This window comes from Balaenoptera ricei, chromosome 12 (assembly GCF_028023285.1).
Source record: "Balaenoptera ricei isolate mBalRic1 chromosome 12, mBalRic1.hap2, whole genome shotgun sequence".
In the NCBI taxonomy this organism is placed as follows: Eukaryota; Metazoa; Chordata; class Mammalia; order Artiodactyla; family Balaenopteridae; genus Balaenoptera; species Balaenoptera ricei.
The window spans coordinates 51,613,248-51,637,039 of record NC_082650.1 but is presented as its reverse complement, the minus strand read 5'-3'; the positions used below and the strand labels follow the sequence as shown (position 1 = coordinate 51,637,039).

Genomic DNA, 23,792 nt, shown 5'->3' with positions numbered 1-23,792 from the left:
TGTCTCATCAGATACTCAGCACGTTGCCTGTTTTCTTCTCTCAAACGCGTCTGTGCGGCTGTCGTAGAAATGCCGAATTATGACCCATGGTTGCTAATGCTCATTGCCCAGCCGGAGCTGTTGGGCATCCTTGCATGGGAACATATACACGGGAAACACTCTATTTTGGGTTATTTACGTATGGTGAAATCCTGCTCACTTTCTATGTTTTAAAAACATTCTGGTAGAACACATGTATTTGTATCTTCTACATAAATACAGTTGGTGATTGCCAATTTTTTTTAAACTACGGTAGCTTTTAGAATGGTTTGTATTTAATAGACAGCAGCAGGCAATATCTTCTGTCTTTTTAACTTGCAAATAAAAACTCATCTGGCCTGCAGGTGCTATTCCAGGTGTGGCAAATACCATCAACTCCTCTCTTTTACTGCACATGAGGCATTTTCAGATTAGAATGAGCCCTCCCCAGGCGATGACCCTATGCTTTATAATAGCAGTAAGAGTACCCTGACTTGGTAGCGTGACTGGCTCCTGAAGTATATTATCATATATCATCCTTACCTCATCCCTATCAGGGAGGGACGGTTTGGATGTTATGGCTGCAATGAAGAAGTGAAGTTGTTGCAGACAGATTAAACGATTTGCTCAGGTCACATGGTTGGTCGGTGGCAGAGATAGGACTGGATCTGGGTCATCCCTGTTAACTGGGCTTATCTACCAAGCCAGGAGGATTCTTGCAAGATGGGTGCAGTTGTGAGGTTTTCGAGGATATCTTGCCCTTTTTCTTTTCTTTTTTTAAATAAACCTTTCAATATAGAATAGTTTTAGATTTACAGAAAAGTTACAAACCTAGTACAGAGAGTTCTTGATGTTAGGTATCCACATCAAGTTTCCCCTGTTGTTAACATCCAATATTAGTTTGGTACATTTGTCACAGCTAATAAACCAATGTCGATACATTATTATCATCTTTAACTAAGATCTGTGCTTTATTCAGATTTCCTTAGTTTTTGCCTAATATCCGTTTTCTGTGCCAGCATCCCATCCAGGATACCATATTATATGTAGTCATCATGCTTCCTTAGGCTCCCTGTGGATCTAATAGTCTTGAGGAGGGCTGGACAGGCATTTTAAAATGTTCCTTATTTGGGATTTGCCTGCAGTTTTTCTCATGATTAGACTGGCGTGATGGGTTTTGGAAGCAAGACCACTGAGGAAGGTGCTGTTTTCATCACATTATATCGAGTGCCTGTTATCAACCTGACTTTGCCCTGTTGTTGTCGATCTTGATCACCTGGCTGAGATGTCAGGTTTCTTCACTGTAAAGTTACTCTCCCCCACCTCCTCTTTCTATACTGTACTCTTGGGAAGGAAGTTATTGTGCTCAGACCACAGTGCCTTGAGGAGGGAGTGTCTGTATAAATTATCTGGAATTTTTTTGAATGGGAAACTTGCCTACTTCTGTCAACTCAGCAAATCCTACTTTACCATTTTTTTCATATGCTTGTGAGACAGGTGTGAAATTGTGGCAGGAGGAGATGGAGTCATAGAAAGGATAGGTAAAAATTCGCACCAGTTCTGGGGCCATAGAAGTGGTTAAGAAAAGGTAGATGCTGCCTCTGTACTAGAGGAGGAGGGGACCAAAATAGAATAAAATAGCCCCCTAGGTGATTAATTATCCTTAGAGAGCCAGGGAGGTTTATTGCAAAGTGCAGGGAGAGATGGTGTGGTAATACATTATAAGTGTGAACTTCACTATAGGAAGTACAATTACAGAAAGGACAGTGAAACTTGGGAATTTAAGAAAAACAATGTCAGGGAGCTCCTACATCCCCAGCATCTCCTGGATATGAAACCATCTCCCACCCTCTAAATATGGAACTTGCCATTCTCAATATTGTCATTTAATTCCAAGCCAAGGAAGGTCATGCAAAGCCTTTTTTTTTTCTTAGCCTCTGAGGTTGCTTTAAAAAATGAGTCTGATTAGTAACTGTTTCTTCTGGGTGCTCAGTTTGGACCATTCTGGCTCATCTGCATTGTCCCTTCTCTCTCTGCAGAACTCTATCCGGCACAACCTGTCGCTGCACAGCCGGTTCATGCGGGTTCAGAATGAGGGGACCGGCAAGAGCTCATGGTGGATCATCAACCCCGACGGGGGGAAGAGTGGGAAGGCGCCCCGGCGGCGGGCCGTCTCCATGGACAACAGCAACAAGTACACCAAGAGCCGGGGCCGTGCAGCCAAGAAGAAGGCAGCCCTGCAGACCGCCCCCGAGTCAGCAGACGACAGTCCCTCCCAGCTCTCCAAGTGGCCCGGCAGCCCCACGTCTCGCAGCAGCGATGAGCTGGACGCGTGGACCGACTTCCGCTCACGCACCAATTCCAACGCCAGCACAGTCAGCGGCCGCCTGTCCCCTATCCTGGCTAGCACGGAGTTGGACGACGTTCAGGATGATGACGCGCCGCTCTCCCCCATGCTCTACAGCAGCTCGGCCAGCCTGTCCCCCTCCGTCAGCAAGCCGTGCACCGTGGAGCTGCCCCGGCTGACCGACATGGCGGGCACCATGAATCTGAACGACGGGCTGGCCGACAACCTCATGGACGACCTGCTGGACAACATCGCGCTCCCTGCGTCCCAGCCGTCGCCCCCCGGGGGGCTCATGCAGCGCAGCTCCAGCTTCCCATACACCACCAAGGGCTCCGGCCTGGGCTCCCCCACCAGCTCCTTCAGCAGCACGGTGTTCGGCCCCTCGTCTCTGAACTCCCTGCGTCAGTCTCCCATGCAGACCATCCAAGAGAACAAGCCAGCCACCTTCTCTTCCATGTCGCACTACGGCAACCAGACGCTCCAGGACCTGCTCACGTCGGACTCACTCAGCCACAGCGATGTCATGATGACCCAGTCGGACCCCTTGATGTCTCAGGCCAGCACCGCTGTGTCCGCCCAGAACTCCCGCCGGAACGTGATGCTTCGCAGTGATCCAATGATGTCCTTTGCCGCCCAGCCTAACCAGGGAAGTTTGGTCAATCAGAACTTGCTCCACCACCAGCACCAAACCCAGGGCGCTCTCGGTGGCAGCCGTGCCTTGTCAAGTTCTGTCAGCAACGTGGGCTTGAGCGATTCCAGCAGCCTCGGGTCAGCCAAACACCAGCAGCAGTCTCCTGTCAGCCAGTCTATGCAAACCCTCTCGGACTCTCTCTCAGGCTCCTCCTTGTACTCAACTAGTGCACACCTTCCCGTCATGGGCCATGAGAAGTTCCCCAGCGACTTGGACCTGGACATGTTCAATGGGAGCTTGGAATGTGACATGGAGTCCATTATCCGTAGCGAACTCATGGATGCTGATGGGTTGGATTTTAACTTTGATTCCCTCATCTCCACACAGAACGTTGTTGGTTTGAATGTGGGGAGCTTCACTGGTGCTAAGCAGGCCTCATCTCAGAGCTGGGTGCCAGGCTGAAGGCTCACTGAGGAAAGGGGAAGTGGGCAGAGCAGGTCAGTGCCCAGTGCTATGGCATAGTAATTACAGGGGCGGTGGGGGACGATGGCTTTCATTTACATGGTGCACGGTAACCTGGCTCCCAACCAGCTCGTTCTGAGTTGTACCAGCAAAACAAATAGGGCTGTCAGGTGCCCCTCCCCGCAGTTTGCTGACAGCTCAGGAGTTTTACTGCCAGTAAAAAGAATACACATTCAGAGGTTTCATTTTTCTTTGTATCCAGTCACCCTCGCTGACCTATGACACAGGTCTCCCTACTGGATGGATGGATGAGGATAGAAGGGATGGGAGGAAGGGGACCTTAGGCCACGCAAACATCAAGGTTAAGGACCCAGCCAAAGGACTTTCTTAGGCTCTCAGGTCCAGCACTGCCTTTGTCCATCTTCGATGCTACCGTTTCTATATCTTTTTTTTCCAGCAAAGTAACAAGTTTTAGGTGCTTCTAATTTGCCTGTAGACTATGCTTTCTGGACTCTTTCATACAGGAGTATTTCCACCAGAAGCAAGGTCTGTTAGCTTCTTCACCATTAGTACTAAGCATCTTTATTAGCACTCAGCATCTAAGCATTTAAAAGAGCAAAAAGAATTAAATTGAAAACAGAAGTTTTTAATGTCAGAGAGCACTTACTCATGTGCTTCTTTTTCCCAACTTATAAATGATGTCAGCTTCCAAACAGTGACAAGAGTTGTGAATGGTGACAGAGATTTTTTAAATTGTGGCATTTTAATTCTGTTGGAACCAGAGAGATCATGCAACATCATGTGGCAAGAAAAGAGAAGCATTTGACTGGAATTGGGAGTTGAGGGTTCAGTTCCACTTCTACTGCTTTCTGGTTGCTATTGGGAGTGTGTCACTTAGCCTCTGAACCTCAATTTCCAGTTTTATAAAATGAGGATAATAGCTTCTGTTACTCTACAGGGTTATTGCAAGAATCAAATGCACTGAAGTGTGTGAAAGTGCTTTGTAAAACTGCAGTGGGCTGAAGTATGTACGGTGTTATTAGGTACACATACTGACTGACACATGAGTAAGCAGGGAGCCCAGAGAGGTTAAGTGGTCTGCCCAAGGTCACACAGCTGGGCCCAGAATCCCTATTTCTGGAATGGCTTGAACCATAATCGTCCTTCTTAATTATCTCTAGATGGTAAAAATGAGAAGTGCTCTGAACCGGAGCCAGAATAGTAGGTAACACACAAGCTTGCCCCAGAACTCTCCTCTTCAAGTAGTAAGATGAGCAGTGGGGTCTTCTGCTATAACACATTTGTACCCCCAGACCCTCCCATGTTCAGGGGGTCTTTTCTATGCCCCAGTTCCTTTTTTTTTTTTATAATATCAGCAGGCTACTTACACTCTTCTTTAAGTGGTGTGAAAGAGAAATGGGATTCAAAGCCATGAAAAGCTGAGCCTTGTTTAACCCTCTGCCCTGGTGAAGGAATTATAAGGATCTCCTGTGAGGAGCTCATCCTGTTCATGGGTAGCTGTCGAAAGTGGAATGTTGAGGGTGTTGTGATGCTCAGCTTCTCCGCTTTCCCAGGCAGAAGCAGGTCCCTAATGGCACTCAGATGTCTGTTTCGAGTCATTTAATAGCCCTTGAGACGGTAAAAAGACTGCAGCAGAAGCTAGGAAGGGTGACACACTTCCGTACTGCCAGAACTCGGACTGGTGGAGACTTGCCTTGAGAAATTTAGATATTTGGCTTTTAGAAGAACAGTTTGTCTTCCTTTAAGAAGAGGACTATGATTGTGGCTTCTGAAGACACAAGTAGGTTTTAATTTTGGTTTGGTTGTAAGGAGTCCACTTTCTAGTTCATTGAAAAGAGTAAGAGAAGAAAATGTGCTATCAATTTTTGTCTTATTTTTCAAGTGTAGGTTTTCCTTTTAATTGAGTAGCAGACTTTTCTTGTGTGTGTGTGTAATTCTAAAAGATGGTATAAAAATATTTTAAGGGAGATTTAAATACTTATGTTTAAAAAAATATATTTAGTGAATTATTATTTTGATAATAAATAACTACTTTTAAGATTACACATTTTATTATTATGCCCTATTGGAATCTTAGGGTCGTTTAGTCACCTTTTTCTCAAAATATTTTGGGTGAAGTGTTTTTGAGGAGATATTTCTTAAGTAAAAAATATGAGAAGTCACCAAATTTTCCTGAAAGTAAACCAGCTCAGTATGACCAGAGCAAGAGAAAGAAACATCCTGAAGACGGTGAAGGGCTTTGAGGGAGTCTGGTTTCTGGCTTTAGGATTTCCATTTTGCTTTGCAATAAATTGCTCCACTAAATAGCCAGGAGCATGTGTGGCCTAATGTACATTCTTTACTTTTACAGTTAACTTGTGGCTATCGCTTTATTGAAGATTCTCCTGGATTCACAAAACGGGCCTCGGGTCACAGTCTCAGAATTCACTTCTCCCAAATTAAGCGCCCCAGCTTCCCAAGACTTGTTCTATAATGACTTTTTTTTTTTTAAGCCAGTAGTTGAGGTATTCTCTAGACTCACTTCCTGCCTTGCTAACTGAAGGTCATGTGACCCCGAGTGGGCGCCGGAGCAGTTCTGTCCAGTTGACAGACAGTCTTGCTGGAGAGCTGTGGTGAGATGCTTCTCTGGAGGGGTGCGTGTTTCACACACGTCATTCATTTTAGACCACATGTGAAATCCTTTGACCTACGGGTCTATCTGTAGAATAACTGTACCTCTTTGTGAGTGCCAGCTACTGGGGTGTGAAGGGCACTTGCTTCTCTCAGGCACTGGGGAAGCTTGGTGTGCATGTGTACGGATTGGCAGCGGGCATGGCTGTGAGCAAGTGTGGTGGTTTCAGGGCTGTGCCTCCAGTAAGCCCTCCTGAGATTGACATGTGTCTGTTCTCACAGGAAAGCAACGTCAGTTTCACTGTAGTTTTGATGTCGGAGGATGCCTAAGTTCACATGCTTTTTCGTTCATCTTCATCTTTTGGCATTTGGAGACCCCATTAGGGAGCAGCCCCATATTTAGTTGCGTTTTAAACTACTTTGTGATAAGGATTGGAAAATACTAACTAGGAAAAGCCCAGGTGGAGAGGAGAGAGATGGTTCTCTTCCTGTCTGTGCCACTGGCCATGTCACTAAGAGATGATGAATCTCTTAGAATAGTAGGTTTCTCATCTGTCAAAAGAGGACAGAATCATAGAGGTTTTTTTTGTTTTTGTTTTTTTTGTTTGTTTGTTTGTTTAACCAATAAGACTTATCTTCTTTTTTAAATTGAAGTGTAGTTGCCATACAATATAGTGATTCACAATTTTTAAAGGTTATACTCCATTTATAGTTATTATAAAATACTGGCTTTATTCCCTGTGTTGTACAATATATCCTTGTAGCTTATTTTATACCTAATAGTTTGTAACTCTTAATGCCCTACCTCCATCTGGCCCCTCCCCTCTTCCTTCTCCCCACTGGTAACCACTAGCTGTGAGTCTGCTTCTTTTTTATTATATTCACTAGTTGTTGTATTTTTTAGCAAAATCATAGAATTTTAAGGGTGCATAGTATGTATAATTTTAAACCTGAAACCTAACATTCTGTCTGTGAAATTGCCACTGTAAGGGATATGTGATGATATGGAACTGTAAAGGAACAGTGGTATACTAGTGTGGCAACAGCAGGTCCCGGAGCTGGAGGCCGTTGAGAATTTAAATTTAGGCTACTTTCCAAAAAGAACAAATCTTTGATACTTGTTGGACTGATGTTTAAATGCTGTGATTCCATTATGTCTTTAAATATTCATGTTGGGGGATAGGACTAATTCTAACCAAATACAGACAATATTATAGGCTACTCATGTGATGTTTTTTCTCGATGTACTGACAGATATTTCCATTAGGGAATATAACGTGCGGTACGTACTGTGTGGAGAACGTACTCTGTTACTTGCACTTGTGAACTGTTGTCTAGTCTTTGGTTATAGTGTGCTAGCCTCAAGAATTCTGTACCTGCAGGGATCTTTATTTTTACTTTTTAAAAAACCCAAAGTCTGAACTGTCATTCATGGAGAGAATGGCTGTATGGACGTTTCTAGTGTTGACAACAGTGAAAGAAAATTGACAAGAGCCCTGAAAAGAGGTTTTCTGTGCAGAGGCTGGTACACTCCTTCCATACACCCCTTTCCCTGGAAAGCAGTGGTATCCAGCACTAAGGCTGCTCTTCCTGGGTCTGTCGGGTTTGTAATGCACCTTTGCTCAGCACTGGCCAGCCTGCTAAGCATGGGGACAGAGCCTGAGTGACTGTTGCTCTTCATGCAGTAGCATTTATAGATGGCTTTCTGGAAGGTCTCTTTTGGCCACAGAGCTTGTGTGGAACATAAATAAGTGGAATGAAAATCACCAGAATTACTACTGGAACTTCGTGTGCACTTTAAATAAGCTCCCATTAAATGCTTCTTTTCAGAGTGTTCATAATGCTCAATATTCAACATCCTATAAATAATGTTTTCTGTAAGTAGAGTCTTCCCCCAGGGGTCTGCTTCTCGTAGGCATACCTTTCTGTATAGAGATGGGAGAAGGGGGCTTGTTGGGACCTGCCTCTGTGCCATGGCCAGAGGGGTTGGCCTGTCAGAGGTCCCCCATGGCCCTGGGGCAGGTAGAAGGATGTTTGTTCACTGCTTTCTCTTCCTGACTTGGAGACACGTGTCTTAATGCTGGATTTTCATTCCAAGATGGAGATTCCCCACCTTGCAAGAGACTTCACCCTGGTTTTGTTGGTATGTTCATTTAATTTGAAAATACTGCTTTCCCCCATCCTCCAAATTGTTTTGAAGTTTAAAATTTTAAAAACTAAAATGAATTAAAATTTTGTATTGTGAACTAGTGACAGACACTTCAGATATTTAGAGGTCCCATGGGTTGGTGTTTCTCAAAGTATTTCACAGAATACTCAGTCCTCAGGATATTCATGGGTATTAAGCAGAAAATAGATTCTGTGGTCAAATGCCTGAGGAATGCCATGTTAAATAAAGTTAAATAGGGTTGTTTCCTGCAGGACTTCTCAGAGCCTTAGAAGTTAATATATGCTGTGAACCTTCTAGGATCGGATTGCAGTGTCTCCTAAGTTTATCTGACATCTCGAATCACATCCTTCTTCTCCCAGAAACCATAGGACCAGTGTCCTAAGGAACCCCCTAAAGAAATCCTGAAAGAGGTCAGCAACCTCTTGAGAACTAGGGATTCTTTGCCTTTTTTCCTCTTGATTCTTACTGGAGCTTTTTGTACGACCTTGTCATACATCAAGCTTTTCCCAGCCACAGAGTGGGTTCTACTCTTGGATGAGCTAGCTGCCTGGCAAAATGGTAGGTCCCACGTTGGTAGAAGTGCTCAGGAAAAGTCTGAATTTTTTAAACAAAATTTGTTTATTGAGTACCTGCAGTGTGCTGGGCACAGGAGATAGAGGAAGATAAAATAGGGTCTCACCCTCAAGGTGTGCATGGCCTGGCTGGGGATGTGGTGCAGTGGTGGCGGTGACCGTTGTCCCAGAGGGAAAGACTGCTTTCCATGCAGGGGTAGAGCAAAGGGCCCATGGGGCAGTGGCAACCTTGCATGCTTGGTTTTCTGGGACAACCCTGCTTTTTCAGATGTCCTGTTCCGTTATCACGTGGTCTGTTCCACCTGTCTTTGGCTGGGGGATAAAAACATAGGCTCCATGCTGATAGGGCAGAGTTCAGACTAAATCCAGATGCTGGTTCAGGTTAAAAGCCCTGCAGGATACTTGCTTTTATGTTTGATTTCTAGAACTGGTTCATCATCACAGTTGAACGTGAGCCAGCCACCCACTCCAAGATCACTGTCCCTGGGGCTCTGCTCTGAGGGGAGCTGTGGATTTAAAAAGCCTCCCCTGCAGCCCACCCCAAGTTAAATAATGTCTTTGTGGTACAGCAGAAGACCTATGAATCTGTAGCAGAAGGCTGCCATTTTTATGGCTATGTGTCATTGAGTCAAGCCACTCCATTTCTCTGAGTCTCAGTTTGCTTGTCTGTAAAATGGGGCTACAACGAAAACCTACCCCACAGAGCTCTTGTAAGGACTATCTCTGATAATGACCTAATGTCCTTTGTCAACTTTTTAAAAAGTTACTTAATGTTTATTGTTATTTAAAATGGTTCCAGAGGTTAATGCAGAATTAAGGAAAGCACCAAGCCAGTCTTAACGTTGTTGGCACAAAGAGCAATTACTTTCCTCAATAAACTAGAATCAATTAGGTTTCTTTTCATTAAAGAGGTATAGCAATTGCCTGTTGTGTGAAACCTTTGATGTCCCCTAGAAGTCCTGCCTGCCAGTTTAGGGGTACCCAGGACAGGGGCTATATTTTCATTAATAAAAAGGACCTTCTGCCACAGACGGATTGGGGAGGTTCATATATGGTACCCAGAGTGTTCCATTAATATCTTTAAAGGACTGCCTGAGAAATCCTAGCTGTCTGGCCTCCGCTTTCTTTCCTTAGGGAGGCTGTCATATCCACTCTGTGCTGTGGGGGGAGCCTCGCCCTGCCCCGTTTCTGCTTCCTCAGAGTGGAGCCTCTTCCTGTCGGGAGGGAGCCTGGAAATCTGATCTTCCCTCTCCACTGCCAGGCCACCGTGGCCACACAGAGAAATAAAAAGCTGCTCCAGTTCTCCTAGGACTTGCTGGGAGCAGAAAGATTGCCACACAATGAATGGCATGATGCTGGCAGTGGTCTGGCCATGGACCCCACCTCCCCAAGAGCTGGTGGTTTACCCCCCGTTACTGGCTAACGTGACACAATTTGGGGTTCAGAAAATATGGTCACTGTATTTTTAAGATCTGCCAACTAAGTTCAGTGAAAACCCAGAGAAACTGGGCTGTTCTTCTCCGGGAGCTTTCCTCCCAGAGAAGCAAGACCAAGCCTGCAGCTGAAACACACCACCCAGAAGAGCTACTGCCCACTTGGTTGCAGGTGTTTTGTTTTGTTTCTCTTCCCAATAACAGATGTGAACCTTACTCTGTAATTCTAGACTTTCCTGTTTTTTAATAACCTCTTTTTTTGCTGAAGTCTATGACATTCCTTTATTAAAGGATGAGAATTACTTAGTCATGAAGCCCTCAGAGCATAATTCCAGTGTTTCTAAGGATAAAACTTTAATTGCCAGTCCTGGTTTGATTGACGGTTTGCATATCAGTATGTTCTCTCTCTCTCTCTCTGTCTCCCTCCCTCCTTCTCCCCCTTCCCCTCCCCTTTCCTCTCTCCTCTGTCTTTCTCTCTGTTGAAAGACATCTGGACCATAAGATTTTTTGTTTTAAGTATTCATGTCTGTGTGGAGTGTTCAGTTTGACTCCTTAGTGAAAATTAATGGCCAAGAAGAGGCCGGAAGTTCTGAGGTTGAATTTATAAATTAATTTCCACTGGGCTTCTATTTGTGTACATGCCACTGTAATTAATTGGAACTTCCATTGATCACTTGTGTCTTCAGAAATGATTGGAAAGCAATAGAGCCCAACATACCTATAAGTAATCAGAAAATATGTGTTGACTGATGGACCTGTTAGAAGGCGTCCCTTAGTTGGTAGTGTCCCTACCGCCTGAATGCACTCCCTGCCCAGCCCCGGTCAACTCAGGTTGTCCTGCTGGCTGAGGTCGGGGTGGGGGGTGGGGGTGGAGAGCCAAGGTGGGGAGCTCCCAGCACATACCACCACGGTGCTGGTCAGGCTGAGCAGGGAGAGGAGGACCACCCAGGCCACCCACCATGTGGATCCACCTCACTCCTGGGTCTGCACTCCCACCGGACTGCTGCCCTCAGGACAGACGGGCCTTTGTCTCTGTCAATCTTGGAGCCACCCTTGAGACCCTCCTTTCAGTTCCTTCTTGGTTTCCTTCCTCTGTTGCACTGGTGTGGTTGCTGCCTCTTGGCTGCCATCTGTGTTACCTGCATGTCCTGGTCATACCTCACAGGTGGATGAGTGGTTTGGACTATTTGTGCAACTAAAATAGCTGATTTTGTGTTTTCGATTTCAGAATCACTTTGGGAAAATTTAGATTGTCTTCAAAACCCTGCATATCTAAAGCAGGAAAAAGAAGACTTTGGAGACCCCACTCTTTAGTGCTTGGTAGCCGGACCCTTAGATGGGCTGGAGCGTTACAGCCACACTTGCACTCAGTCCCAAGGGAGGTGGGGCATCCCAGCCCAAAGGGGTAGCTGCACGCTCCCAATTGTCCCCCTGCCTCCTCTAGCCAGTAAATGCAGTGAGGAGTCACACAGGATGGGGCCACACCCAGTAAACATAAACATTGTGATATTCAGGTCATGGTTTATGGCTCTAAGCATTTCCTCCTGGACTGCAGTCCCCTTGTGTTTCTAAATGGTGAATCACTTTAGCAGTGACAGCAATTTGAGAGTCAGAGTAGCTTGACTCTTAATTCGGGGGGCTGGTAATAAAGAATGGGTTTGGTAGGATGGCAGAAGGTAAATTCTTTATTAAATACTATTTAAAATTTTATTTTAAAAATAAAATTATTTGGATGTTAAAACTGTGCCTTGTATTGATCCTTAGGAGGTTTCATCTTATAAGAAATGTGAGTTTTTTCTCATACTCTTCTGAATAGAAACTTCATCAGAAGCCATCCTCCTCCCAAAAGGGGATCATTAAAATTCTAGGTCTTGTCCCATAAGCAGTAGGTACTGCTTGGATTCAAATAAGATTAACTCTTAGCAAATGCCAGTCGGTTTAAAATGCTTTGTGGAAGCTGTAAGGCTTAAAAGGGTGTTAAGCATTTGAATTGGCAGAGAGAGGAAGAGAGGGCTGTTCCAGGAGTTGGTTCATTCATTTATTCAGCCAACATTTATTGTGTACCTCTCCTCTGTTTCAACTTTCCAGGCTACTTGGGACATCAAGAAAATGTGTCCCTGCTGGAATGTGCACTTCTTGTGGGTAAATACCATGTCTAAGACAGTGCTCTTGAAATAGTAGATGCTCCGTAAGTGTTTGGTTTGATTTGAAGGCTTTGCTCTGCTCTCAATATATTGGGACTTCAGTGTGTATGAAAAAGTAACCATTCTGGGCACTATGTGATGAGGTGCCAGGTAAGTGGCTTAGGAGTTTAGCAGAGGACAGCCTGGGGCGGGTGGGGCTGGAAGAGCCATCTGGATGTTTGGATGGGGAGAGCAAACCAGGCAAAGGCACTGAACCTGACCCATCGGATCAGCAGGAGTGGGTGGTAAAGCCGGGGTAAGGACAGCGGAGCCAGACCCCCAGGACTCTGCCAGCCAGGGTTTTGGAGTATTATAATTAAGGCTAAGTAACCATGCATCCAGAAAGGATCCAAAAGCCCCTTAAAGTCTTTTGCCTTAAAAACAGTTCTTTAAAAGAATGTAATCCAGAACTTTGCAAATTGTTCTGTGTGGTTTGAAAATCTAAGAATCTTAAGAAAATATGAAATGTCTGCGACTTTGCTCTTGACAGTAAATTAATAAGTATCATATTTCTGCTATTGCAGTCACCATATTTGACTCTGGATGCACAAAGAATATTGGTCACCGTAATCTCTGCCCCAAAATAAAGACAGAGACAGGACATTGTTAAACTTGTATTAATCATCGTTAATCCCTACAGTTTGAGCAGCAGGGAAGTCTGCGTCTCTGTGCAGGTCACTCCTGCTCTGTGTCCCTCAGCTGTGAAGTGCCAGGGTGGCGGCTTCTCTCCTCATGCTTCCTGTGTTTATCAGCACAGCACACAGGCTGGCTGGAAGGGCAGTCCACACTAGATCCAGGTCCTGAAGCGTCCTGGAGGCGACAGCTCTTCAGTGGCCTGTCGCCAGCCTTCACGGACAGGCTTCAGCTGCCACCTTGAGAAGCCCAGAAATTACAGGAGGCAGCTGAAAGCAGTGCTTACACAGGTCAGCCTTTTACACAAACTAAGCTTTAAAAAAAAAAAAAGTCTAGCTGAGTGTCTTTCCAGTATCTTCCTGAGTGTCACCTTTGCCATGAAAAGTTTATTTTAAGCTTCCCTGTAACATCCCACGTTCTCCATAAGTACTTACTTGCCCCTGAGAAAGCCTGTGAGCTGCCCTTCCTAGAAACCTGATTTTCCTTCAGGGAGGCTCCTCAACTGTGTACAGATTTGGCCAGGATTTCCATACCTGTTTTCTTTCCCCTCGTAAACTATTCAGCTTCTAAAATGGCAAGTTGACAGCATTTGCTGAAACGGATTTTTATAGAGCTGCACCTCCTAATTCCCCTTCTTGGGCAGTCTTGGAGGATGGCTCTGTTAGGCCAGCCTTGCAGGTGGAAGGCTGCATTTTAATCGGCAAGGCCCCTGCAGCCCCTGAACCCCAGGTTGGTTTTCATGCACTTCCCTAAGTCCTCGTCATCGCCCATTCCAACCCAGAAGATTTTGAAAAATTACCAAATTAAGCCAAAGTGTCGTGCCCATTAGGTGTTTCTTGAGCTGCTTCGTGTTTAGGCGGTGAAGATGAGCTCCGAGGGAATTGCTGCCATTTTGGCTCTCCAGCATTGGCCGTGGCTGCCTTACCCAAGCCCTGCAGAAATGCTGTTTTTCCTGGGGTGACACCAACAGAAGCCTTGGATGCTGGCAGATGGCTGTGGCCTGTGATGGACTGGGTGTCCCTCAGAACCCTGTGGGGAGAAGTAGAGATGGTGGCAGGCAGGCATTTCTTTGCCTTCTACTCGGGTAGAAACATTCATACTCTGAAACCCACACCTGTTCTCTGAACTCCACCTGAAGTTTCCCTGTCAGATCAAGTGAACATCAATTCATTTCCTTTTCTATCCTAAACGTTCCATATTTAGTTCCCAGCTTGCCCCAGGGGTTGCAAGTTTGGCTTAAATCACGTTTAAAGAGTGAGGAAAGTGATATTTCACTTTAATTTTGTGTTTCAGGCAGACTTTCCTCCAAACATCTTTCAGTTTTAGCTAGGAAAGCAGTGGATAACCTGTATGGATTTGCAGATAGAGTTTCATCCCTGTGGCTCTTTTTCCTTCCCTGTTATATTTGGTACTGGGGTCGGTCCTGTTCCTTTCCTCTCTGCCAGGAAGATGAAAACACTGCCGAGAAATCCAGATTTGTCACAGTGGAGTTGAGCTGTGGGAGGACAGCAGTAGGAACATTCATGTTTTAGTCCCAGTTTAAAGTTGATGGGGGTTGTTACGTTTTGTGTACAGTTTCTTGGAGGTGTTGCCCTTTCTTAGAACATCATGTGAGTTAGTGGTGATAATTAGGCAGAAACATGTCTTCCCTACAGATACCAAGATTATAGAGGGACTTACTCTCACCAGAGGCCAGATGACAGCATCCACAGATATTTTTAGAACGGGCCTCATCATTTGGTTTCCCCATTTCATTTTCCCGGCATCAACAGCCTGATTTCAAACTTAAGTGTTGGGCAGGGAGAGAGAGGGAAGAGATTTTCCTCCCCGTTAATGAAAGTCGCTGATGGGATGGGGCAATGTTTTCCTATTTATTGTTAGTTGGCCCATTGCCTAGTAACTGTGAAGTGATAGCTGTAATTCCCTTCAGCTGTAGGCTTCTTTTTCCTTCCAAAAGTTTTGCTTAATCTGATGTGTTTTTAGACTCATAAGGGCATCAACATACACACGTAAACTTCACAGTTAACTAAAGCATCCCACTTGAAAGAATGTCGGAGTGGTGAGAGCACCATTCAAAAGCAGGGAACTTGTATCCAAACTAAGTATCGTTAAATCCCATTACTTAATGTGCTCCCTCCATTTTTTCAGTCCTTGATGGAGTCAGATAAACATGTGCAAACACTGAGCCATCAAAGAGAGGTTAAAAATCTAAGGCAGATGAGGGGCCGCTTTCCTTGTGACGATTTTTAATCGTAAGGTCTTCCTAGTGAATGGTGAATCTGGTGTTCCTCTTAGAAGGGTGATTTCATTTCCTTTCTGTTTTCACAATATTTTACAAACTGTTTGCCTTCTATCACAGAGAAACAAGTTGCCTTTCCGTCCTGTGGAGTGGGGGTTTCTCTGTTAATAACAATTTGTCCTCTGTGACAAATTTAAACCTCTAAACCTGGGCCTGGTGTCTCCCAGTTGAACCACCAGGCACAGGCCGTTTCCCGTGAGACCTCGGGGGAGCTCCAGGATGTAGTGCCACAAGGGGCCCCACACCCATTCTGCAAAGAAGGAAAGAGTGACGATCAGTGCATTCCCTTCCTAATGATGAAGTTCCCTGAAGATTCTGGACCTCTGGATGAGACTGTGATGGTTGTTGCTCTAGACTGCCCACTGTGGCCTCCTGCCCCTGGTTTCAGGGCCGATGCCCTATTCTGCTTAGAACGATGCCACGTTGGGGGTTGTAGGTGCCCTCTGCCTTCTTCCCTCCTGTGCTGACCCGGCGCCAGCATTAGAGCAAGCTGCGTGCTCTGCCTCTGTACTTGGAGAATGAAGTGTGTCACCTTCCCAGCATGCACTGGTTTCTGTGGCTGAATAATTAACACCAGAGGGAACCGGGGGATGGGGTCTGGATTAGGTAATACTTTACACCTTCTCTCTTGTCACTTACAGTTAAGTCAGGATCGGGACTTGGGGACCATAGTCACCTGATGACTAATTGCATGGTGATCTTAGGTTGTGGTTTATTAACTGTTACTGTGAAGGAAAGAACCAAATCCCCTCCCAAAGAACCATGTCTGCACCCCTGCTTCTTCATGCCTCAGGGGTCCCAGGTAGAGTAGCTAGAATAGCACTGGCTCTGGCAGGTTAAATACCTCACAGATACTGAGATCTGATATCTGTTTTATTACCTTTTCTCCGTCTGAAATCAACAAGCCATTATTTTATAGTCCAGGACAATATTGTCTAGTATCATTACAAAGCAAAGAATACCTCCAAAAAAAGCCATCAGCCAGGGAAATGAAATACTTGGGGAAGGGGTGGGAAGAAGGGACCTTTTCCTGTTTTACTGTCTCTACCTCTAATAAAACAACCTAAGTTCTTCTATTTGGAGCTATAGCAAGGGTAATTCTGACCATAGGTATGTAATATTACAAGTTCTAAGTCCTGCTGTCTTTCTGAATATTGGTAGTGAGAGGTAAGATTGCCAAATAGTCTAGCCACAGAACAGAATTGTACACTTGTGAAAATTCCAAGTGAATTTAAGATAATATCTTTTTTAAAGGAGAGAGAAGCAGATGTACATAACGTGTGTGTGTGTGAGAGAGAGAGAGAGAGAGAGCTTATTGATGCATTTTTCATTACTTGTTCACCTTATCTGGTGAGAAGATCCTGAGTTCATGTTGCTCCCCTACCACTTTTCCATTTCTGGCCTAGAGCCATTTTTTTCCTACCATGACAGCTGACACTGTCTCCATAAACAAAAGGTCTTGAGGCCTGTCATGTCAGTTCGTTTAGCTACATCTCTATGAGTATATATATATATTTTTAATTCTCTAACTTTTCCGGGCTCAGTGGTCGCAAGAAGTGTGATGATAAGATTTGTGTAAATTCAGATGCTTTGAGAGGATTTACCGTTTGAAGGTGGCTGAGTGCATAATAATAATACCAACAATAATAGTGTTGTTAATTTTTAAAGGGATGTTTTGTGGGAGGTTTTTTGGGCCATATGTATGCGTGGTATAATTGTTTTCCCTCTGCAGATTTTTAATATAAAAAGCAAATTTCTAGGACACCCCACTTAGAGATTACTTCTCCTTTTATAGTGAGGGAAGTCAAGATTACCCCGACCCAGCAGTGCAGACCGATGAAGCCTTTGTGGAAAGTGGCCATTTCCACTCCCCTGATGTTGGGATATCAATGGGAAGGGTGGTAAGCAAGGTCACTTAGTCCGCATAGCCGGGGGAGGGGGAACCAGAAGAGCATAGCTGGTCTGCATGGGGTGGTGACCAGCTCCCCTGGTTTTAGCATGAAAGTGTCGTGTCCCAGGAAGCCCCTCAATCCAAAAATCTAGAGTAAAACCCCATCTGCACCCCAGGCCTCCCTAACTTGGAAGGGCCCGCTGAGGCACCCCGATTTGCCTCGCTTTGTTAACCTCCGCAAGTGAGGGCGTTTTGTTATCAAGCACAGAAATAAGGTAAGTGATCTCCAGGCTTTGTCCTTAGGTTTTCAGCCCTTTGAAGCTAGTGCAGCAGAACAGCTTGACTTGCAGCACCCCTGGCCCAGAGGCGGGTGAGGGGACCCGAGGCTGAGGAGGCGTGACCTGGAGGGCCCAATGCTGCTGTTTGAATGTCCTTAACCGTCTCTGGTTTTCTTCTCTCCTCCTTTAGACCCTCAAACTGACACAAGACCTACAGAGAAAACCCTTTGCCAAATCTGCTCTCAGCAAGTGGACAGTGGTACCGTTTACAGCTTAACACCTTTGTGAGCCCCTGCCGTTTCCTACCCCAGCAGAGACTGTTATCGGCCCCTTACCCCGGGTGAAGCACTTACCCTCGCACAGAACTCTCTCTATAAAGTATGCAAAACCTTCCTTGTACGGGGTGACAGCCACCTGCCAGCGAAGGACAGCACCCTGCCAGCACCGCCCACCCTGTTCAGAGCACACCGTGAGCCCGCGGGCCATTCTGTGGTGTTTTAATATCGTGATGGTTTATGGGATGTTTTAAGTGTTGTTTTTGTGTTTGTTTTCCTTTGACTTTGAGTTTCTCACATGCATTAACTTGCAGTCTTTTTATGTTAAAATGTTAATCATGCTTCCCCTGGCAAATTTAAAAACAGAAGGAAAATGTTGTACCAGCTACTGTGCTGGCTTTGGGTGTCACAAGCATTCGAGCCCGTAGGACTCCCCTAACTAACACATTACATAAACTAGAGGGGGGTTTTCTTTCTTCTTTCGTTTGGTAGAAAACTATCCTTTTCTAAAAACTGAACAGTGGCACAAGTGTTTTCTGTGTGCACTGGTCCAGGACAGAGCCCTGCATCGGCAAACCTGACCCAGAACCAAACCACGTGCTTGGTTCTGAGTCAGGGTGGTCGGGGGATGAGACCCTGGCACCTGGTCTGCGGTTGCCAGATCAGTAGGGCCTGTGGTCTACTGTCAGTATCCTCAGCTAACACAGTCAACAGTGATTGTACGTTGGTTAGAAATTAGAATTTTTCAAGGAAGAAATCAGCTCAGCTGTCCGCTCATTGCCAAATGCCACTAACGGGTTTAGTTTTAAGGAGAAAAGAAAAGAAGAAAAAAAAAAAGTAGTCGTGTTTTGCTTTGCAGAAGAAGTGAACTTACAGGTGAACATTAAGCCTGCAGTGAGAAATGTGTGGAAAGTACAAACCCGAGTCACTATTTTTCTAAATGCGCACCCTTGATTATTTTCAGTCTTGCTCTGTATAATCTGATCTAGTAGACGTGTATGAGTGACAAGCAATAGCATACAAACTGATTCCTTTTTAATATAAATAAGCTTAGATTGTAATTGTACAAGTGTCACAATGGAAGTACAAGATAGGGCAGTTTTGACCTCCCCCCAGACACTTTTCCTGCTTCTATGGATTTCATTTTTTTCTTTTCAAAAAGTTATGGTGCTGTATAGGTGCTTTCTGTTTAGCCTGAAAAGTGTGATTATATTAGTTACCCTCTTTGGTAGACAGAATAGTTGGGAACACCTTTGGTACATATGAAACTGGTGTAATGATGCTCTGATTAGCACAGCATATGCATACTTCTCCAAAGTGATATATGAAGACTCTTTTCGTTGCATAAAAAGCATTAGGCATAGAAATGTATAAATATATTTTATCATGTACAGTACAAAAATGGAACAGTCTGCATGGATGTTAGGGATACAGGCTAGTATTTCAGCACAGACCTCCCTGCATGAGTTCTCGCTGATGCTTGCACCGTGCAGTGGGCACTGATTCCCTTCCACCAACACAGACGTGCCACCCAACCCCCTGCACCCATCACCAGCCACCAGGGGCCCCTTTGTGCACCTTTGCTTCCTGATTCCTCTGGGGGTGATATTGGTGGTGATAACAGCTCCTAGCATAATGAACGTTCCATTTGGTGTTGCCACTTGTCTCTCCCGCCTCGCTTGGGCTGTCATGTTTGAGCGATGGCCCTGTTGATTTCACCCTGCTCTCTACTGAATCTGTAAATTGTTGTGCAATTTGTGGTTATAGTAGACCTGTAGCATATCACCTTTTCTAAACTGCTACAAGTTTATAATCTTCATTTTGAAAGTATGTATAATTTTTAAAAATATGTATTCTATTCACGTGGTCTGCTTGTCAGTGAGACAGACTTTTGCTTACTGTATTCTTTTGTAATAAAGCTAGCCACTTCCTTGATTCTTTGGTAGTCTGCTGTACACAAGAACTGTCAAGCGTCAGCAAGAGAGGGCTGCCTCTCTGGGTTCCTAAGTGACGCTGCCCCCTGGGTGGAGACGTAGTGCAGAGACAGTGGCAGCAGCTCAGGGACGGGGGGAGTGGCAGAGGGGTGTTGGATATAGGGGAGAATCCGAGTGCTTCCAACACGAGGGCCCTGAGAACTTCTCTCCTGAGCTCAAAGAAACAAGAAAACTAACAAAATAGCTACTTGCCTTTGCAGTTTTGTAGACCATGGGAAATACTTTGGGAGTAAGAAAGGCAACCCTCAAATGTGTTTTGACTTTTAAAGTGTCGAATTCCTTTCAGACATGTGGCATCTCATTTATTCTTTTTTTTTTTCCCCCCCAATGTTTGTTAGATTTCAGGCAGAATGTTTTACAAAATATCCTGGAACCAGATTCTAATTTAATCTAAAACAGCTGAGGGAGGGACAGAGAGGTATGAGAGCAGGATAGCCACAGAGCAGATCAAGAAAACGGAGAGGGAGGGGTGCTTGGAATTTTTTTCTTTTCCTTTTTTTTTAAGTAATTCAGCATCTACATGTAGAGTGTCGCGGACAGCTGAGATCAGGGCGAAGTCTAGCGCCAGCGTCCGTCCTAGAAAGGGTCAGGCAAGAATGGAATGGTTAAGCCTGTCCAGGATCACAGCAGCCCCACTCTCACCCTTGGCCGCCCACCCAGAGGCCAGGATCCCTTAGACTGAGTCCGAAGGCAGTCAGACAGGGCAGAGGTGCCACCTAAGCCCTCTCCCTCTTGTATTTGAAGACCCTGCTTTCAGGAAGGGCCTACCGATGGCCACCATGTGGAGTTCTGAGTGCCATGGGCCCCCACAGGAAGTTTCCTGATCTGGAGTATCTCAGTGGAATACTTGGTAGTCTCCGGGAGTCTGGCGGTTGTAATGTTTGCATCCTGATAAGAACTTTCGGAGTCTACACTCAGCCTCTAAATAAGCTGCTCTAGGGAGCCTTCCATTTTTTGATGGGAAATTTAGAAAGAAGAGTAACAATGTTGAAAACATAACCCGAACTCTGGGGTCCTATTGTTCTCTTCAGGGCTCCAGAACCAGATACCTTTTACCAAAGTTAGAAAAGAGCTTTATCACAAGCCTTCACTGTCCTAGCGTGAGTGAGGCCTGGCCGTCAGGTTCAGAGTATCCCATTAACTGTGAATGAATCTGAGGTCGATTTCCTTTATTGCATCCCCTGCAATGTAATGACTGCCGAAACATATTTTTTTAAATTTCAGAAGTTTGGCTCTCCTGTTAACGGGAAGAGCGTGCACACGCGTGTAGTACTGGTGGACTCTGTGTGTGTTTGTGTGTGTGTGTGGTGGTGAGTTTTGCCCTTGTGTGTGTCGCTTCCCCACCCTGAGGAGAAGACCTCTTGGCTCACTGGTCAGGACAGGTATGCCCGGTCTCAGGGTGTCATTTCAGGCGGCTTCTGAAATTGTTAAAGATGGTAGGGAGTCTATCTAATGAACCCCACTTAAAGAATAAGGAATATTTGAATCTCTTGGAAAGACCGTCAAGAGGAAAGCAGTCAATCACCCAGGCCCATTTTTCATGCTGATGCCAAGGGCTGGTGAGGGGAAATTAAAAAGTTACCCTTTCTCTCTGAAAGCAGAAATAAAATCCTGACAGCTCCAAACTCTGATTTCTTCTTTCTCGGTGTATTTGGGGAACATTGTACGATTAGGTATAATGTATTCTTTTTTTAATTAAGAAAAGCAAAAAATTTTGTAGGAATACAATCACTGGCAAAGAGGTATGAAAAAGCCAGCCTCTCCTGGAGACCAGGGGCGGCAGGGCACAGCGAAGGGAGAGTGAAGTCCTTGTGAAATCATGTCTGTCAGACAAGATCTTAACGCAGATGCCCAAGTAACTGAAAAGAGTACAGTCGGCCCTCCGCATACACGGGCTCAGCATCCTCGGATTCAACCAACCATGGATCCGTAGGGCCGACTGTACTACACCATTTTATATAAGGGACTCGGGCATCCACAGATTTTGGTATCTGTGGAGGTCCTGCAACCAATTCCCCACGGATACCAAGGGGCGACTGTGTATTATATTTGATCTAGATCTTCAGTGGGTAACATTTTATGCAGTTCGAATGAATGAGATGTTTTCCTCTTGTTTAGTTTTATTTGTATGTATTTTTCTTTGTTGAATGATTGGTTCCGAGGCCTCTGCCACACTCCAGAAATATTTGTGCGGCTGCTTTAAAAAAAAAAACAACAACTACATGTCTGGTCACTTATTTCTCTAAAATTATCTCATTGCCTGGCAATCAATCTTCTCTCAATACACTTGTCCTAGCACATTATGTACATGCAAAATGTAAACAGATGTGAAGGAGGAACAGAAAAATTAGTTAATATTAAAAAAATGTACGTTTTGGCTTCACATGTTTAACTTTTTTTTTAAGAAAAAAAGTTGCATGAATGGAAAAAAAATCTGTATACAGTATCTGTAAAACTGTCTTATCCGTTTCAATTTCTTGCTCATAACCCATGCAAACTAGAACTCATTGTGGTGCCTGGCCATATTCAAACACCTAAGAGTCATGCAGTTGATACTTTGGTTTGAAGCACCTCATCCTTTCTTTCAAAGCGAACACTATCATATTGCATTCTTACTGAGGATTTTGTCTATCCATATGTTGCCATGAATTATCTCTACCACCTTTCCTCTCAAGAATCAAAACCAGTTTGATTTGGGAATCTTCTCTTTTCCAAATGAAATAGAGATGCAGTACTTAACTTTCCTTGGTGTTTGTAGATATTGCCTTGTGTATTCCATTTAAAACCGTAATCTAGTTTGTAAAAGAGATGGTGACGCATGTAAATAAAGCATCAATGACACTCTATCTTACTCCAAGAAGTTTTTTGTTCTCCTTCCCCCTTTCTTTAACCCGAGGAGTGAAATAGCTGAGTTTGTCTCAAGGTCTTCCTGTGGAAGAGGCACAAAGGTGGGAGACTCTATCCTGAGATCTCTAAACTAAATGAATCCTGCAGACTTTTTCTCTGACCCACTTTTGACCTTCACAGGCAACCAGACAATTTAATAAAGCAGATTTATGGCATTGTTCATGGTGGCTGATAGCCACTTTTGGCCTGCCCTGAGTCAGGTTGCCCTGGAGGAGCTTTTACATAGGGAGGCGGGATTTAAACTCTGTCTTCCTTGGGTGTCAGAGGTTTTGACCTGTCACGGTTTTGGCCCTAAGGAGGTCCTGCTCACGTGAGTCCAGAAGATGAATGTCGGTCATCACGGTGGCCTCCTACGTATCAAAGTCAAACAACGCGTAGGGCTGCTGGTGGCAATAGCATAAATATTTCCTAGCTAAGTTAGGGGGAACTCCACCCTACTGTAAAACTATTCTTAGTAGCCTGGTTGTGGTTTTCCTATTAATAGACGTTATAAAAATCATTCAGCTTTTGGGTTCAAAGTCCTAAGCAGCACGATGGACTCTTACTTCAGATCAAGTAGGTAAAAAAGATTTTAAAGTTTGCCCTTTGGGATAAATTCTATATTGGTGAAGAGTCATGCTTTCATAAGTCTGTCCTTATCATTGTTTTAATTTCCTGTACAGGTAAAACTTCATCTTCTAATACCAGAGCCAACTAGGAGAAGGTATTTCATTTGAGATTGCTTTCAAGTTTTAAGTCTGTCTCCCAAAAGATTAAAGATGGAAATCCAAAACCAGCTATCACAGGATTCTCAGTAGAGAGTTTTCCCAAACCAGGTAAAAATTCAACTAAAATTAATTGAAGTTAACTTAATGAACAACAATTACTAAGTCAATTTCAAGTGTGGCAGTGGGCCAGAGGCTGTGATGGGCACCAATAGAACTAGGCCCTGCCCTCCATGAGTTTATACTCAAGATATCATCTATCTGCTCCACCTTGAGGAGTAAAGAGTTAATTGTTGCCGGCTCTCCCTGCTTCAGCTTCTTGTTTAAAAGAGGAAGAATTTGGGCTTCCCTGGTGGCGCAGTGG

The 23,792-nt window shown here is 44.7% G+C and overlaps 1 protein-coding gene across 4 annotated transcripts in view; it reads left to right on the top strand.

The window, feature by feature from the left end:
• Positions 1-22,663, top strand: part of FOXO3 (forkhead box O3) — a 119,923-nt gene extending 97,260 nt beyond the window's left edge. For 3 of the 4 annotated variants that reach the window (XM_059941460.1, XM_059941462.1, XM_059941461.1), the window contains 2 exons: positions 2,058-3,493; positions 17,739-22,663. In XM_059941460.1, coding sequence (XP_059797443.1) covers positions 2,058-3,458 — 1,401 coding nt within the window. In that variant the 3' untranslated portion in view covers positions 3,459-3,493; positions 17,739-22,663. Of the gene's footprint in view, positions 1-2,057; positions 3,494-17,738 lie in introns of those variants that run through there. The other variant, XR_009506195.1, reaches the window with a different exon arrangement.
• Positions 22,664-23,792: the final 1,129 nt, after the last annotated feature.